The 19,354-nt window shown below is 40.9% G+C and overlaps 1 protein-coding gene across 1 annotated transcript; it reads right to left on the bottom strand.

The window, feature by feature from the left end:
* Window positions 1-982: 982 nt before the first annotated feature.
* LOC148020665 (Exostosin family protein) lies at window positions 983-19,089 on the bottom strand. Its single transcript, XM_087698460.1, has 3 exons — window positions 18,312-19,089; window positions 2,339-2,598; window positions 983-2,213 (listed from the first exon to the last, which is right to left on the bottom strand). The coding sequence occupies exons 1-3, from the start codon at window positions 18,997-18,999 to the stop codon at window positions 1,662-1,664; spliced, it is 1,500 nt and encodes a 499-aa protein (XP_087554586.1). The 5' UTR covers window positions 19,000-19,089; the 3' UTR covers window positions 983-1,661.
* Window positions 19,090-19,354: the final 265 nt, after the last annotated feature.

A 19,354-nucleotide genomic window follows, 5' to 3' on the forward strand; every position in this document is an offset into this window, starting at 1 on the left:
AAACCAAGTTTGGCAAGATATTCTTCATCGATCACGTTCACTGCATAATGGCTCTCCACAGCAACATTGAGCATGAGCAAGCTGGTGCTGCCAACTCCACATTCTGTCATTGTCTAGCTCTATCTACGCCTTTGGTGGGAAGACAATAAGAGAAGCTCTGGCTCCGAGTGGCCAACCTCTTGAGACATTAGCTACCCAAGCCCAAGCCCAGGATTCCCACTATTCTCTCATAAACATGCATATGTGAGCGTATGTTATTATGCTCACATGTACTTGATGTTGGTTGCAATAACCAACATTCTCAGTTAGGTGATTGTATGCAACATATCTTACTATTGGTTACGTAGAACCAAGAAAGGCTATGGTGTCTCGTTTTCAACCACCCAATGGTTGTAAAGTCATCCAGAAGGACATGAGATACCAGCAAATTATATGAGCAAGGTACCTATGGATGTAGTCCTTTGTTTCCTAATCATCAGTCTAGATCCACACCGTATCAACTTTGGTGGAGCCACTCATAAAGGTGGAATTATGCCACTCCAGTAGTTTAGCTATGGATTTGAAAAGAAATACCCATATTTGTCAATATCAATGTTCGGCACATCATTGTTGCTCATGGCATCACACAAATGTTGTCACAATGTAGAGCGCACCTCTCACATTCATCCGCTTCATATTTGTTTGTTTATGGCACTACCATTTGCAACGTCACTAACCAAAAATTATTGCCGTTACCAATACTTGTTCATCTTCAGCAAGTTGAATGGAGTCATATACAATCATGGAGAAGAGTATTACCACAAAACTAGGTGTGATCCAATACTTGTAATTGTATATAGTGGGACAACAAACATTATTGAACAAAGGAGGGCACATCCGCCAACTTCATAAATTTCAAAGAGAATTTGTGCCAACTCTCTACCATACATGTCCAGCACTCGCATAGCTTTACACAACTACAAGATTCATGAAAAACTGGTCTTTCTTCCAAAGATTCGGCCAAGTGGTTTAACCATTATATTTTCTATTGTAATAGCAACATCAAAAGAGGAGAATGTCTGCACAAGCTGGAAGAAACAAGCATCTTACACAAAACCAAGCAATTTGTGGGCATACCAACTCTGCACCATCCATATTGCAACATACTATATCGTATATTCTTAGAAACCTAAACTTTTCCCATTCATTTTGCTGTCTGGTCACCTTTCATGATTTTTATTCATAGCAACCTCTTTTGCAATAACATCAGGATCCCAAAGTGCTCATCAATGCAAAGGAGCCCAAGTCTTTTAACACTTTTCTTTTAACTGTGCAGACTTGTTGTGAGAGCTGTAATAAGCTTATGATTGAAGGCCCCCTTGACAAAGCTACCACTACAAAGCCAATAAAGGAGAGGCATGCATTTTTGCAGAGTGAGCAAGAAAGGGCATCTCAGATCGTACTTTCGATAAATTTATCAAGGCTAAATGGAAAGTTAAACTGAAGATAGTGCTAGCAAGCAGCTATGGCTTTCATCGGTTCCTCCTAAAAAGAGAAAATAATAGAGACTCATAAATGAATGGTACAAACCTTGGCATGAAGCCGTTAAAATTTATACATTGTTCTAGAGTAAAATTCCACTTTAACCAATCAGACCTTTAACTGTAGTATGAGGAAGCCTACTACAAACATTGGCAGCGAGCAGGTAACGAGGCATTTGAGGGTTTCCTTCTTTCCCTCATAACAGCCTCCTTTATAGCAGGAACTTTGCTGAGAATCTTAGCCCAGATCGAATTGACAGCCCCTTCTTCAGCAACTGGTCCAATGCCCCCAGCAAATCCGTTCTCATACTCAAATATATGCTGGACATCTGCCAGGTGCGACCGCATGATTTGTCTCTGATCAGCTGTAATGGCCTCCAGATGTCGAACCAGAAACTTAGGTTGCAGTGCCTCATGAACAGCCACAAAAATGCAGAATTGGCGGTAGTCCAGTGTGCCCTCAAAAGGAAGCTCAATGTTATCACTAACAATGACAGGAATACAGAGGCTTGCTATAGCATCGAAGAGGCGGCAAGAAGTGGGCGTATCACCAGCTGGATGCAGGCAAAATTCTGCATCCCGCATCCCTTTCAAAGCTTGCTCTTGCCCAGTTGCATTTGGGAATCCTTCCTCAAGAATAACCCCTGGTTCATGCTCCAAAACTGCCCACAATTTCTCTCGAACCAGACCCATCTGCAAGCAAAGCAGAAAGTTTGATGGAAGTTTCAGTATCTGTATGCACCATGAGTACCTCAAAATTTTGATCTCTTCCTTAAGACTGACCTGGAAGAAGGTAAAATAAGAAAAAAAAAACTCACTCTGTGTCGGTGCCTTGCACCTTTGAAATACAGTAAAGTCGTTCGTTGAAGATCATTTGCTGGATGCAGAGTGGGGAGCAGATGTGTGTAAGGAACAATGACATCTTTCAGTACAGATACTTGTCTGTGGTGTATTATATCTGCAAAGGCAGCACCTTTTTCCACACCTTTTGAATCTTCCATATACCATCCTCCAAAGTCGACAACAAGAAGCACGGATGGGGCAAGAGCCGACCTGCTATGCCACATAGCCACCGGATCTGTCAAATAGTGCATGCCAATCTCATTCTCCATCCATTTCATAAGGATTCTGAAAGTATCAACCAGGCATTTTGTTACTACTAAAACACTAGCAGAAATTAGCCCATGCAAATACAGAACTAAAAATACGAAGATGCAGGAACATGATTCTTTCCCTCAAACCTTGTCAATCGAAAAAATGCAATCAACCTACTTAGCAATGACCCCAAGTTTCAAGTTCATAGCAAACAATAAACACATAACACCTATTCAGTCAACACTCTTACAAGCACATCAAATTAATGTCTCGGACATAATGGCACCCAGACATTGATTAGATTGGCTGGGAGAAAGTGGCCAGCACATTAATGTGTCTGGGCCCACATCCGTCAGAGTCTGCTGCAGACAGAAGCCGCCTTTGCCTCTTCCACCAGCCACCGTAGCTCTCTCTCTCTCTCTCTCTCTCTCTCTCTCTCTCTCTCTCTCTCTCTTGCAAGCCATCTCCAATCCCTGCACCAGGTTCTCTCCTGTCCACTTTTACTTTCTGCAATCTCTCTTTTTTTTTTCGTAAATTTCTGCACACACACACACACACACGCTCTCTCTCTCTCTCTCTCTCTCTCTCTCTCTCTCTCTCTCAAATCTGCAATGCTGCAATTGTAAAAATGGAGGAAAAATACACCAAGTGGACATAAAAGTTCCAGCTGGGTAGAAGCGGTATGCACTGAATTGAGAAGGGAAATTTCAAAGCAGAAAAAACATGCTGATGCAGGACTCACCAAGGTCGTTCAGGAATTTAATAAAAAGTCAGAATACAGGAAAAGCTCACTGATCAGGTGGGAATCAAAGATCACACGGCAAAACCAAAAAGATCAATGATCTAGAAGCTTTAATCCAACTACAAGGGCAAGAGATCAAGAGTCTCAAGTCAGCAAGGAGCAGCATGGAAGAGGGAGAGATCCCACAAGATATGCAAGCCAATTTTGATGAGATGAGGAGCTTAAAGAGAAGATGGAAGCTGAATGGATAGAGGTAGTCAGAAAGATAAGAGGGGGCAAGAAAGACAACACAATGACCTTATGGTATCTCTGTCTCATGATGATGCATTGGAAATGAAAGGGAAAACCGACAAATGATGCTGAACCCGCAACCTGTCTTTGCCTTCTCTAATGAACACGGTCTTTAGCTCTCTAAGCTCCTACACTCTGATACCATGTCAAGATATCAAGTATGCTCTAATAACATGTCAGAATATGTGACAATGCACAAAGAGAGTAGGGTTTGCGGGGAGAAACACAGTGTGTGTACGGCAAACACAGAGAGAAGAGAAACTCAAAAACACAAGAGAACAAGATGATGAAGACTGAATCATGCTATCTAAAGAAGAGCTGATACAACAGAGCCAAAGCTTAGAAGATGACTACATTGTCCTGTTTGAATTAGGCTGCAGCACCTGTGGGAATCTGCATAGTGAGGGGAGTAAAATGCAGTCCTCTAAGTAGTGGGCTATCAAAGTACCCTAAAGATGGAGGACTATTGTCGAGGGAGTGAAGCACAGTCCTCTAATATTGTCAAGGAGGAAGAAGATGATCACCAACTGCGAGGGAATGAAGCGCCAAGAGGTGGACCAAGGCTGCAAATGCAAATGCCAAAGCCCTGTGTGAGTTGATGCCTAATGAGGTGGAGGTCACCAGATAAAGAGGCAGCCACATGGAGGGTAAACGCAACCCATGAAGGCCTGTCAACCTAAAAACGCAAGTACCTCGGGTTGTAGAAATTGATGCGCAGTTTTCTGAGCTAAGAGTGAATGTGAAGAGAGTTGAGGGCAGTAGAGTGAGAGAGTGAGCATGGCACTTGATGTTTGGCACAACGACTAGTGTACCACTTTTAGGTTTTGAATATATATAAAGTACAACAAAGTGAAGGGTACATTCACACCCAAACACGGTAAAAGGCACGGTGAGTCTTTATTCCCAACAACCTCCCACCTAAAGGCAATCTGCCTTTAGGTAGAGGAAAAAATTAGCGAAGTCTATGTATGTACAAAGCTGAAAGACACATATACAATCCAATCCCCAGCATCCGTGAAACTGACAACAAATGACTTCTACTTACCAAAGCAAATACACAAATCCTTTGTCCCCTTAAGGTATCTCATGATACCCTTCATTGCTTCCCAATGCTTTTTGCCATGATATGCCATGTATCTACTGACCACTTCCACGGCAAATACAATGTCAGGACGTGTAGCAACCATAGCATACATCAAGCTAGCAACAACCGAAGCATAGGGTATCTTGGTCATTTCAGCCTTTCCATCATCTAATGTAGGACTATCATTTGCACTAAGTTTCACATATTGAGGCAATGGTACAGTAATAGCTTTCCCCCCTCCATATTGAAACGTTGCAAAACTCTCATAATATACTCCAGCTGTGACAGATAAAGTAGACCCTTTGATCTATCTCTGAGTATACGTATGCTAAGAATGTGATTTGCCTCACCAAGATCTTTCATATCTAAGCTATTGTGTAGACTCTGCTTCAAGGAGTCCAAGACATAAACATCCTTGCTTGCAATTAGCATGTCATCCACATATGAAACCAAGAGAATAAGACTGCCGTCTGCTGCCTTCTTGGTGTATAAGCAATGATCAACTTGAGAACGATGAAATCCCTGAGATTGCATGAATATATCAAATTTGTGATACCATTCTCGTGGTGTCTACTTCAACCCATACAGACTCTTGTGGAGTTTACATACCATGTGCTCTTTTTTCTTTGCAACAAAACCATCAAGCTACTGCATATAGATCTCCTCATACCGATCACCATATAAGAAGGCGGTTTTTACATCCACCTGTATGAGTTCCATGTCCTCAGATGCAACCAAGCCCAAGATGGTTCGCAAAGTAGTCATTTTGACTACAGGAGAAGATTTCATCAAAATCAATTCCATGTTCTTGCTTGTACCCTTTACCAACCAAGCGTGCTTTATACTTTGGCAAAGAACCAGAAGTGACTTTCATTTTGTAAACCCATTTGCAGGGTAGCACTTTTTATCCGTTTGGTAAATGTACCAAATCCCAAGTGTCATTCTTCATGAGAGATTCCAATTCTGATAGCATTGCTTTTTGCCATTTCTTACTATCTTCTGTCCATTGCTTCCTAGAGCATGACGGTTCACCACAATCTGTCAACATGATATAATCAGCCACATAGTTTACACCAAGAATAAATCTATTTGGCTGTTTTTGCACTCTGATCGACCGACGGACCCAATGGTCAAAATTTGTTGGCCGTTAAGCTTGCAAATCTGCATTAATAGCTTGTTGTTCTGCAAGTTCAGCATGATGTATAGTTGGTTCATGTTGTTCCAGATGCATATGTTCTTGCTGAATTTGTGGGACATCACGGGCAAGATTCTACTGATCATTTTCAACATCATTCCCTACATTTTCAAGGACATTTACAGCAAGTATTTGCTACTGTCTAATGGGCATTCTTTGTTGCCCTATTGATACATCTTCTCGGAATACAAACCTTTTGACCTTCTCTATTTTTTCGAGTTTTTGTGCATGCAATCTTCCCAAAATATGACATCATTGCTATGTACTACTTTTCTTTTCTCGGGATTCCATAATCTATACCCCATCTCACCTTCATCACCATATCCTAGGAAAATACATTTACAAGACTTTGGCTCAAGTTTGCTATGTTCTTCCTTGCGTATATGCACAAATGCCTCGCAGTCAAATACTTTTAAGTGAGCATACGAAGATGGCTTACCCGACCACGCTTCTTGAGGACTCCGTTTTGGGGCGAATTATGAGGGGCAATAAGCTCCCTTTTAATCCCTTTGCTGTCACAAAAGTCTTGAAAGGCTTTGGACACATATTCCCCACCATTGTCAAAGAGAAGTCATTTTAATGTCCTACTGGTCTAATTTTCAGGAAGTGCTAGGAATTTTTTAAATTTATCCAAGGCCTCATCTTTGCAACGAATTGGATAAACCCATTCTTTGCGTGTGGCATCATCAACAAAGGGAATGAAATACTTCTTCCCCCCTAAAGATAATCCTGGCATTTGACATACATCTAAATGTACTAACTCTAAGGGTGAAGACTTTAGAGAGAGAGATTTTTTGTGTGACATTTGAGCATGTTAACCATAAATACAATGATCATGCTATTCAAAATCAGCACACCTCAAAGATAGTAAATAACCCAAACAAGAGAGCACTTTCATTCCAGATTGACTCATGTGTCCCAACCGACTATACCACAAAGAAACACTTGGTTGCTCAGTTATGGCCACAACACGGTCACACATACTAGATACATGCAAAGGATACAATGTATCACTTTTGGATCCCTTGGCAACAGTGCGAGAGCCCATATAGATTTTCTGTTTGCCATCCTCCAAGGTGATGTGATAGTCTTCATCATCTAGTTGCCTTGTGCTTATCAAGCTCTTCTTGAGCTGAGGTACATGTCTCACATTATGCAAAATAGTCACGGAGCATGCTGAAATTCCAGTTTCACACTGCCAATGCCTGCAATTTTGCATGCATAGTTATCCCCCAAGTGAACAACACCACGTACACCACCATTGTAGTGAGAGAATCACTCATGATGTGGTGTGACATTAAAGGATGCACCTGAATCAAGTATCCAAGTGTGCATATCATCCTCAGAATCTGCAATCATATTTAATGCATGTGCATCCAAAAAAAAAATAAGAAGTACATCACCATCACTGTCATTATCATGAGTGACTACATTGACCTCTTCAATTTTCACATTGCTCTTTTTGACAGGTTGGTTGTCCTTATTTTCAACCTTGTTGGCTTCATTGTTTTTGTTTTTGCCCTTCTCTTTCTTTAGTTGAAAGCAATCCCATTTGTAGTGCCCTTTTTTGCCACAATGATGGCACTCCACATTTTTTCCATGAGATATGTTGCATGCTTTGTTTTCAGAACTGCTCTTATGCTGAAATCTGCCCCTAGTGTGAAATGCATTTGAAGACTTGTTTGCTGAGTTATTCTGCATATTGAGTTCTTCCATCAACAAAGGACTCTCCACATCAGTGTATAACAACTGAGCATTTGGATTACTCAAAGTTGTCATCGAAGTATCCCAACTTTTAGGTAGAGTGCATAGCAAGAAAGTAGCTTTGAACTCTTCACCAATATGGAAATCCAAAGCAATCAGCTGACTGAAAATTGAGTTAAACTCATTCAAATGTACAAGCATGGCTGTACTTTCTTCCATGCGAAAGTCCATCAATTTTTTCAGTCAATAAACCTTGTCGGCTGCACTTTTCTCAGCATACAATTCTTCAAGCCGTTGCCACATTACATATGTTGAATTTAGCTTCTCAATGTTAAAGAGCAAGTTGTCTAACACTAAGAGCTCAATGGTAGACCGAGTAAGCTCATCCAAGTCATCCCACTCGTCTTGTTCCATGTCTGCTGATTTGATTCCCTTTGTTTTGATGGGCTTTACATGTTTCTTCTGCACCAAGACGTTGTAGCATTGTTTTTGCCAAATTGCAAAATTATGTGCACCCTCAAGTTTATTAATTTGCAATCCCAAACTGACTAACCAGTCACCAAAGGCAAGCCCAAATGTGACATAAGTGACTACAATACACAAGAGTGCCAACCAGCAGTGAAAATCCCAAGATTGCAGAAATTTCAAATGTGCAAATAGATTTTCAGAATTAAAAAATGTCGTTTGCTGTGCTTCTCAAGCAATTTTTGACACATTTAGAGACTAAGCCACCAATTACATGTGAAATTCCCAAAATTTCACTACAATTTCTGCTCCAAAGGCATTCCCGAGCACAAATTTGACAATTTGGATCAAAAGACCCAAAATTTTAGAGGATAGTCCATTCAAATTGCATCCACACACGTACCCAAGTGCATATACAAAGCAATATTGATGAAATTCTGCAAAAGCCCCAAAAAATCTCGGGTCCGGTGTGCAAAATTTCACTAAAATTGAAAAATTTTCACTGAAATGTGAAAAGCCCCAAAATTTCACAGGCAAATGTGCACTGATTTTGCAATTTCTGAGTCAAATTGTCCACTTCTTCATAGAAGTCCCCAAATCCGAGAAAAGCCCCAATTTTCGTGGCAAATTTTGACTTTGTGCCTTTGCATGTGAATGCTTGATGAAGAAGAAAAGAAAAAATGATATTTCTGATTTAAAAAACATTGACCTCTGCCCATCGTCGCCTTGCCTTGCGTGGACGACTTCTACCCATTGTCACCTAGCACCACATGGACTGGTAGGCACGTACCAAATTCTTGACAATTGGTCTTGGTCATTGCTTCATCCGCACGTCAATTATTGTTGCCTCATCTACCTAGCTACGCATCAACTGCCTTACTTCCCTATTGACCTATCGTGTGCCTGTCGCGTGACCTGCGACCTTGCAACTCCTTATCACTTGCCACACCTAAAGCTCTTGCTCGCCTGCACCTCCTGCTCGCCTATCACGCGGTCTAATGCCCGTCATTCGCTTCTAGAAGTGTGCACAACATGTGCTCTCATACCAGTTTAACTCGCAGTTTTCTAAACTGAGAGTGAATGTGCAGAGAGTTAAGAGCAGTAGAGTAAGAGAGTGAGCATGACACTCGATGTTCGGTACAAAGACTAGTATACCACTTTTAGGTTTTGAATATATATAAAGTACAACAAGATGAAGGATACGTTCACGCTCGAACACGGTAAAAGGCACGATGGGCCTTTATTCCCAACAGAAATCGACACCAAGTGCGGAGGTGATGCCAAGCAAGAAGATAATGATGCCTAGCTAGGGAAGGTGACGCCAGATCTGAAGGAGGTCTCTAGGCTAAAAAACGCATGAGAAGGTGGAGCCTAAAGGAGAAGGGTTGAAACCGGTCCATGACTCCCATAAAGCGGTAGTTCTTTCAATTAATACCTCGTCTTTTGACACACACACACACACATACACACACAAACATAGACCTCACTCCCTCACTCAGCACCAGATTGGCCCCGAAGTCCGACGCCCCTTTCGGTATTTCTTTTTCAATTAAAAGATGGGAAATTACAATAATGAAATGTTCCAATCTACAAAACCTGTGAACAGTTGGCTTTCATCTTTTCTGAGTAAATCTCAGCTGCATAAGGACAGAACAGCGTCCCTTTTAGGAAAACACTTTCTGTGACCATAACTCAATGACTCATGTGCAGAATTACAATCTACAGTACTCTGTATGTACTGTTTTTACTGTCCAGCATATCCAAAACAACATCCCTTCAAGGAAAACACTTTCTATGACTATAACTCAATGATTCATGTGCAGAATTGCAGTCTGCAGAACTCTGTATTTACTGTTTTTACCTGTTTCTTGACATGTTCTCAACCTTATTCCATTCCAGATCTGTTCCATACCAAATGGACTACAAACCCTTTAACCCTGGCATCTTTCCAGTAGTAAAACAGTCTCACAAACAGCACTAAATCAGAGCCGAAAAACCCTGTTCCTGTGTGGCATGGTCATCACTTTCTTTAGTTTCTGCATTGGAGAAGCAATCAACTGCTCCTGAACCTGAACAGTGAGGCTCTTGCCTCAGCGGAAGTGCAAAGAAAACACAGAATAGTACATTCGATGGAATCAGCCCATCATGCAAAGCATTTCCTCTGAGAATAGAGAGAGAGTTGACCAGAGAGAGAAAGCTCTACCTCCGAACATCAGACAGAGATGAAGAAGTACTCTCCATAGCTGATGTACTTGCAGCAATCTAACCTCAGCCCCTCAAAACTTCCCTCTCCCATCCGCCCCTCTTGCCTATTACGTTTTTTTGAATGTGCTCTCTCTTTTGGAAATTTGTGCCCAAATTGTGACACATGGCATACATGTAACAATTTTGCCGTTCAATTCTTCCGGTCTAAAATTCTCCGTGATCGGTGCAAAATTTTATCTCAGCACAGATGAGGGAATTAATCCTCATGCAAAAAAGAAGATAATGACGTGAACAAATTTTGGGGTCCAAAAATAGTAACTCCCTAAATTTTAGGGATAGTGACCCCTACATTTCTCAAGTTGTTCTGAGCAACTTTTATCATTGCAACCACATCAATAATTGTAATGTGGCTCAATTACGATGACTTTTATTTCGTAGGCATTCTCACAGGTGCATCTTCTGTCTTGGCCAAGCTCATTGTCTTGCACCATCTCCAGTGGCTAAGCACACAGTCCCAAACCATTGGCATTCTATTCTTCAATGCCCATTCAATCCGGTCCCAAGGCTCAAACAAACCATTAGTCCAATTTGTCCCAATGACTGTCTCTTCTTGCCATGCAAAGATCTCGGCTTAATCCAAGAGAACTTTAGGGATAAAAAGCAACAACTAAAGAAAAGAAAAATAAAATATTTACATAAGTAAGAAAAGCAATTGCAAAAAGTATCACCACCTGGTGATATACCCCCCTCTTGAAAAGTTACCTTGATCTGTTACCTTGAAAAGTTACCTTGATCACCACCTGGCCTTATTCCATTCCAGATCTGTTTCATACCAGATGGCCTATAAACCCTTCGACCCTGGCATCATTCCAGCAGTAGAACAGTCTCACAAACAGCACTAAATCAGAGCCGAAAAACCCTGTTCCTGTGTGGCATGGTCATCACTTTCTTTAGTTCCTGCATTGGAGAAGCAATCAACTGCTCCTGAACCTGAACAGTGAGGCTCTTGCCTCAGCGGAAGTGCAAAGAAAACACAGAATAGTACATTCGATGGAATCAGCCCATCATGCAAAGCATTTCCTCTGAGAATAGAGAGAGAGTTGACCAGAGAGAGAAAGCTCTACCTCCGAACATCAGACAGAGATGAAGAAGTACTCTCCATAGCTGATGTACTTGCAGCAATCTAACCTCAGCCCCTCAAAACTTCCCTCTCCTATCCGCTCCTCTTGCTTATTACGTTTTTTTGAATGTGCTCTCTCTTTTGGGAATTTGTGCCCAAATTGTGACACATGGCATACATGTAACAATTTTGCCGTTCAAACCTTCCGGTCTAAAATTCTCCATGATCGGTGCAAAATTTTATGTCAGCATAGATGAGGGAATTAATCCTCATGCAAAAAAGAAGATAATGACGCGAACAAATTTTGGGGTCCAAAAATAGTAACTCCCTAAATTTTAGGGATAGTGACCCCTACATTTCTCAAGTTGTTCTGAGCAACTTTTATCATTGCAACCACATCAAGAAGTGTAATGTGGCTCAGTTTACGATGACTTTTATTCCATAGGCATTCTCACATATGCATCTTCTGTCTTGGCGAGGCTTATTGTTCTGCATCATCTCCAGTGGCTAAGCACACAATCCCAAACCACTGGCATTCTATTCTTCAATGCCCATTCAATCCGGTCCCAAGGCTCAAACAAACCATTAGTCCAATTTGTCGCAATGGCTGTCTCTTCTAGCCATGCAAAGATCTCGGCTTAATCCAAGAGAACTTTAGGGATAAAAGACAACAACTAAAGAAAAGAAAAATAAAATATTTACATAAGTAAGTAAGAAAAGCAACTGCAAAAAGTATCACCACCTGGTGACATACCCCCCTCTTGAAAAGTTACCTCGATCTGTTACCTTGAAAAGTTACCTCGATCACCACCTGGCCTTATTTCATTCCAGATCTGTTCCATACCAGATGGCCTATTAACCCTTCGACCCTGGCATCATTCCAACAGTAGAACAGTCTCACAAACAGCACTAAATCAGAGCCCAAAAACCCTGTTCCTGTGTGGCATGGTCATCACTTTCTTTAGTTTCTGCATTGAAGAAGCAATCAACTGCTCCTGAACCTGGACAATGAGGCTCTTGCCTCAGCGGAAGTGCAAAGAAAACACAGAATAGTACATTCGATGGAATCAGCCCATCATGCAAAGCATTTCCTCTAAGAATAGAGAGAGAGTTGACCAGAGGGAGAAAGCTCTACCTCCGACATGAGACAGAGATGAAGAAGTACTCTCCATAGCTGATGTACTTGCAGCAATCTAACCTCAGCCCCTCAAAACTTCCCTCTCCCATCCGCCACTCTTGCCTATTACGTTTTTTTGAATGTGCTCTCTCTTTTGGGAATTTGTGCCCAAATTGTGACACATGGCATACATGTAACAATTTTACCGTTCAAACCTTCCGGTCTAAAATTCTCCATGATCGGTGCAAAATTTTATCTCAACACAGATGAGGGAATTAATCCTCATGCAAAAAAGAAAATAATGACGCGAACAAATTTTAGGGTCCAAAAATAGTAACTCCCTAAATTTTAGGGATAGTGGCCCCTACATTTCTCAAGTTGTTCTGAGCAACTTTTATCATTGCAACCACATCAAGAAGTGTAATGTGGCTCAGTTTACGATGACTTTTATTCCATAGGCATTCTCACATATGCATCTTTTGTCTTGGCGAGGCTTATTGTTCTGCATCATTTCCGGTGGCTAAGCACACAATCCCAAACCACTGGCATTTTATTCTATTTTTCAGTGCCCATTCAATCCGGTCCCAAGGCTCAAACAAACCATTAGTCTAATTTGTCCCAATGGCTGCCTCTTTTGGCCATGCAAAGATCCTGGGTTAATCCAAGAAAACTCTAGGGGTAAAAAGCAATAGCAACTAAAGAAAAGAAAAATGAAATATTTATACAAGTATATAAGGAAAGCAACTACAAAAAGTATCACCACTTGGTGACAAGGGTGCTAACACCAAGTAGAGGAATGGAGATACCAAGTGAAAGATGCTCCAAACGCAAAGCATGGTGGCCCTTGAAGTTGAGAGAGAAGATGGTGATTGGAGAAGTACTACGAGTCACGAACCACTCCTTGTAAAGGGGTGTGAGGGTAATGGAAGGGCTGGAGAGAGTAAAAGTGACAGAAAGATGAAACGAACTGAGTTAGGGGCGGCCTATATATAGACACCAGTCTATCTAGGGTAGCACCCCACTCATCACTCTAGGATGGTACCCTAGAATATACACACCCAATCCTTTTAAGGTGCCATAGAATATGGGCAGAAACCCTTTTTGGGGCTGTCCATGATAAAGCCCTAATTGAAGCGACTAGACTGAAAGAGTAGCTTCTCAACAATTTCTACATACTCTAGACAGTAAGCTGATTCTTTTCTTTAGTGCTTGGACAAAATCAAGGTAAGTAGAAAGTACTTATTTAGCAAGTAATAGATAGAAGAGTATAAAGCATGTGGCTGACATTTCAGCATGAGAGCTTATTTCAAATGACGAGAGAGACTTCTAATATACAAGTGTAGGCCTTGGATGCTTAAAAAATGGAAGATAGAGGCTAAAAATTATAAGTGTTTGTTGAAAATGACAAGTGTAGGGACACTTATTTCTTCAAAATAACACATCTTAATCTAAATCCCACATGTCACTTTTTAAAGAAAGAAGCTTCTAAACCTTCTACTCTAAAAATCTCTCAAATGGTTAAGAATTTGAGATAGCCATTGAAGACAAAATTGCTTATTGCGAAATTCCAAAGCCGTTGATACGAATAGAGATTTCATTTGAGCAACTTCTAAAAATAATAACCTCCTAAATTTTAGGAGATACCTAAAATTTAGATTTAGGACCTAAAATTTAGATTCATGAGAGATTCTTATATAGATTCACCGGTTCATGGTTTATTTCTTTGATCACGAGCATCTACTTTCACCACTCATTATATGGGCTCCTAATCAATGTGACTACCCGAGTGTAAAAGTCTTAGTCATCTGAGCTTTTTGATCAATTTGACCGTCCAACTAAACTTTTAATTTCTTCTTTGGCATCTCATCAATGACGACCCAAGTTATGGGACATCCTAGCCATTAGCCAACCTTGAATAGAAAGATGAACATTTATTCACATTTTTGAAACACTCAAATAATACAAATTGTCTTTTAAAGTATATAGTATCAAATTAATTTGTATCATTAAGCTAATATATATTGTTAACAATTGATATACAAAAGGTTGGTTATATATCAGTTTGTGATAAGTTATATGATTGTGTTTGTTATTTGTAGACAAGTATTTCTTTACATGGTATCAAAGCTACGTACTCTCTAAAAACTTAAGCCCTCGATCACGAAGCTCATCATTAAAAAAAACAAAAACTTTCAAAGGGAAGATAACATTGAACACTTCCATATCACTTCAATCTCCAAAACATCCTATGTTGAGAACCAAGCAAAAGTGGGCTTCACAACTTGCCCAGCGAGATTCCGCCAACACTAATAAAGAGACTTCTAACCATCATGGAGTCTACAAACCCTTTGAGATTTCATAGACCAAGTACGACTTGATTCTCAACGAGTAACTGTATATATTCAACCAACTTGACTTTCAAGTCATCCCCTTAAATAGAAAACTCTTGAAGCTCAAAATTAAGATTGATAGATTGAGTTTAATCTCTTGCTACATAGCAATCAAGGAGATGACTCCAATACTTAAATGCAAGGAAAATGTGCTATAATCGAGTATGAAACTCAAGAAGCAAGCCCTACATTAACTCAGCATTGGTTCTGGCATTTCAAGAACTCCATTCATAGATATGATCAAGATGAGTCAATCGAGGATTCAAAATAGACTCTAGACCACTAGGTCCCAAAGACCTTGAGACTCAAGCACTTGTTGTGTAAAGTTAGAAAAGTGGTGAAATCTGACCTATTGAAACTTACCTACATGTAATAACTCAAATGAAGGAACCATGTGAAACTTGTGTGATAGGCAAAAAAAAGGCTCCTCTAGAGTTGGTACATGTTGACTTGTGTGGTAAAATGCCTACACAGGCCTTAGGAGAATCTTCTTATTTTATGTTGATTGTTAACAACTACAGTAGGAAGATGTGGATGTACTTCCTTCACGATTTTTATGCAAGTCATGGGCTCATTTGGATTTCATGTTGATTCTCATCTCCAAGTATCATACACGTGTTGTAGGTCTACATACATTTAACCACATTAAAGCCATGTGTCCCAAAAAACTCCTATGTCAATATGCTAGTGAACATACTCAACCTATGCTTGCGTCATATTCATCATCACACCATATCATCACAACCCTACAATGCTAGGTGCCACAATAAGGGTTGTCCAACAAAGCCTTAATAGGCTTAATTGGCCATATGGCCCATCATCCATGATCATATATCCACCCTACCACCTCTGTGCTCATCCATAAATGGTTTGCATGAGTATCTACCATACATATTTGCCATCGATAGGCCTCCAAGAAAATGCCCTGATCTAGTTTCTAATATAGAACTATACCCATCATGAAGTAGGCATATCCTATGCCCCTTATCTACTACAAGCCATCCATATGCATCAAAACACATCTCAAGTTTTAAAGATGTTCATTGTGATACCATTCACAAGTATATGTCCTTTAGCATACTCCAAAGATCTATGACATTCTAGGTGCATGACTACATAGTCATAGCCTCTGTTGATACACCTCCTCTTGACCTCAAGCTACTAAGCCATGAACGTCATTATCAAAATTGTGCTGACCTTCAGGTTCTTTTTATCTTGTATCTTGTCCATGTATCTTCTCTCTATCTCCAGATGAGTTTTGAGCTTACAGAAAATGCCTCACGACATGAATCTTTAAATTAATGCTCTTTGCTTACTTAAGTTGTGACACTTAAGTTATGCACATGTGAGCTGCAAAGGTAAAATTAAGTTAAACATATATCACAACAATAGATAATCTTGGCCTTTTCAATAGGAAACATTGGCAAAATTGTGGACAAGTGCCAATGGGTGCTTGGTGTCACATCTTGGTCAAGGACATTAAATTTCCCCTTGAAATGACTTTTGGTGTTATGGGGATCACAGATTTAAATGATTTAATGCCCTAGACTAAGATTTGTGAAAAACTTCAACACTTTCAGATTCAAAGAGGTTAGGAACATAAAATTGAGGTTAGGTAGCATTCAATCGTATTTTAATGAGGGCAAGGCCAAAAGGGCTGTACAGCTCGAATTTGCATGTGGAGGGTCCAATGAAAAAGAAAATTTGCCAAATGTTAAGTTTGGATCAATTTTGGGCTGCATGCAAGTGTACCTTCCACGATGGGCTCTTTCTCTCCCATTCTCTCCTGTTTGGGGCAGATTTGAGGGTAGAGAACTCAGTTTTGAGCTGTAAGACAACTATTGATGTGTTAGGATAGCAGAGCAACTTGATATGGAGCTGATTTTGGGGTGTAAAAGGAGAAAAAAACCTGAAACAAGGCCATTGGAAGTTGCTGGTGCAGAAATCAGGGGTTCAAACAACAGTAAAACCCTAAAAACCAGCATGTAACCTGATTTTCTCTCTCTAAAACAGCAAGCAGTTGTTGTAGCATGCCACTGAATTTCAGTCAGACAACAAGGTAGTCTACTGTATAGCTGAGTAATTACAGCAGATCTGTCAAGGATTGCCTATCTGAGGTTGAAGTAACTTGGATGAAATTGAAGAAGACCCAATTTGTGCCTGATGTGCTTGTAATCAAGGGGCAATTGGAGGATGAGTGCTGCTGGTCACTATCTCTCAAGGGCTGCAAATCAGAATTTTCTCTCTCTTGTTCATTCTCCCTCATCTATGTCAAATGCATGCTGAATCTGGCGATGAAAATGGAACATTCCCTTATGTTCAAACCTGATGTGTTGTGGATTCCTAATTTGTTGTTCTCAATGTGTAACCAGCAAGGGTTAGGGTTTGCATGGCAGCATTAGCATCGGAATGTATTATGTGTGCCTCTACGCTTGAAGAAGGTTGCTAAATCTTTTGGATATCTAGTGAAGTGCAAAAATATACTAGAAGAAGGTTCCATCCCAAAATCAACATGAAAGCCCTAGTAGATTAGATAGCTCCTCCTATCAAACTGCATGAAGCAAAAGCAATAAAAAAATTGCAAGTTTCAAGATCAAGGCATAAGATGTTTTGGTTGTCTGGTTAAGTGTAATACTATACTAGAAGAAGGGTTTATCTGGAAAAATGTGGAAGCACTTTTTAAATAAGAATGAAAATTCTTCTTGACGGGGAGAAGTGTCACAACAGCTGGAAAAGTGGAAAAATGTTAGTGATCGTCACTCATTGAAGTACAAAGGTAATATGGGTGCCATTTGAACAGTCAAAACATGAAAGTGCAGTTTGCTTAGAGTGCACAAAGTGCCATAGGCCCAACAATGAAACTAGAGCAGACCGACTGTGTAATGAATAAGGCATGCTGTGTCCCCCATGTCACATCTTGGGCACGCCCAGCAAGCACAGTAAGAGTGCTGGGCAGGAGGGCCAGACAGGATTAGTAGCAGTGGTGGATTATCTAACAGCAAGCAGGACAGATGTCCGCTTGTCACATGGTAACCAACCAGGCAAGCAACAGCCTCTTCACCAAGTTTTCCGGTTTGGGCAAGCAGGTTAAGGAAAATACTACAAAAATCCAACAATGAGATTATCACTGATTTCATTTGGTGAATGCATAGGCAGGATTCTGATTGAAACCCATTCTCACAATATAAGTTGGTCATCTGTGGATATGTCAACCCACCAAAGCATCACCTGCATTGAGGTCCTATGATGCAGTTCACAACCCTTGTCCAACATACAGCATTCCAGCCTAGAGAGATCAGCATGCTTTGGAGTAAAACAACGTTCATAGCAGTAGTCTATGACAGCTTCAGTGGCATCTCTATACTGATTTGCAGAAATGATACCTGTGAGCACAAAAACATGGTCACGTCCACCAGATCGCCGCCATTCAGGTGATTTCCACACATACTCCAAGACTCGGGCTTGCCGGTCGTAGTCATCGTTATACTTTTTGTGGCGGAACTTACCCTTAGACTTGTGAAGCTGCAGCTCCGCACTGAGGGTAGCAAAGAATGGCACAAAGATGACATCTGCCAGGGAAGAATCCCACACCCTTCTGGCAATGGAGCTTCGCCTTTGGTGCTCAGGGGTCATGAGGTCGCCGAGAAGCCAATATTCAGCACTGTACTGCTTGATAAGGGGATCTTCAGGGTATGGCAAGTATTGTGCATCTTGAGGGGGGATTTCCGGTTCAAGCTTGGGATTTGTTCTTGCAAAGTCCCAGTATTCCTCAAGGAGGCCATAGTTGAACTCGCGAGGGAGGTCGACAACAAAGACATTGAGCTTCTTCTTGTTGATTGCTGGCACCTGCGCGTGTGTGTACCGATGCTGCTCCTGCGATCCGCGCCATGTGGAGAGCTGCAGGAAGGGGCTTGCACAGAATAAGAAGCCTGCGAATAGGAGAAAGACGCAGACGGGCAGGATGCAAACAGAGTTGGAGCAGATGATCCGCATCGTCCTCTGCATCATCCTGCTAATAAATCCCGGTAACAGCACGCGGTTTGTGTATTTCGGGCATAGACTATCAGACATTTGGAGAGGGGTCGTACGAGCTGTAGCTAGGTTTGTTCTTCAAACTAGCTAACCAGCTGCATGTTTGTGTTATCTACCAACGCCCTGAGAGCCCGTGCACATGACCAACTATGGTTATGTAGCTAGCTACCGTGGTAACCTTATGCCTGACGTGGCATAGAATATTTTAGAGGATCCTAATTAACCAAGCTCTCCTCGATTATTGCGGGGATAAACTATGTTAACATAACCCACTCTTAGTTCACCACGCTTGGTTGACAAGTGTTGAAAGTTCACATGTAAGATGGAATAAAAGCTATGAGCTATAATAATTCGGCGTATGAGATTGAAACTAATTAAAGTATTGTGAGTGAGT

This window comes from Lygodium microphyllum, chromosome 18, assembly GCF_053477565.2.
Source record: "Lygodium microphyllum isolate KBCC chromosome 18, Lygodium_microphyllum_v1.1.10, whole genome shotgun sequence".
Taxonomy (NCBI): Eukaryota; Viridiplantae; Streptophyta; class Polypodiopsida; order Schizaeales; family Lygodiaceae; genus Lygodium; species Lygodium microphyllum.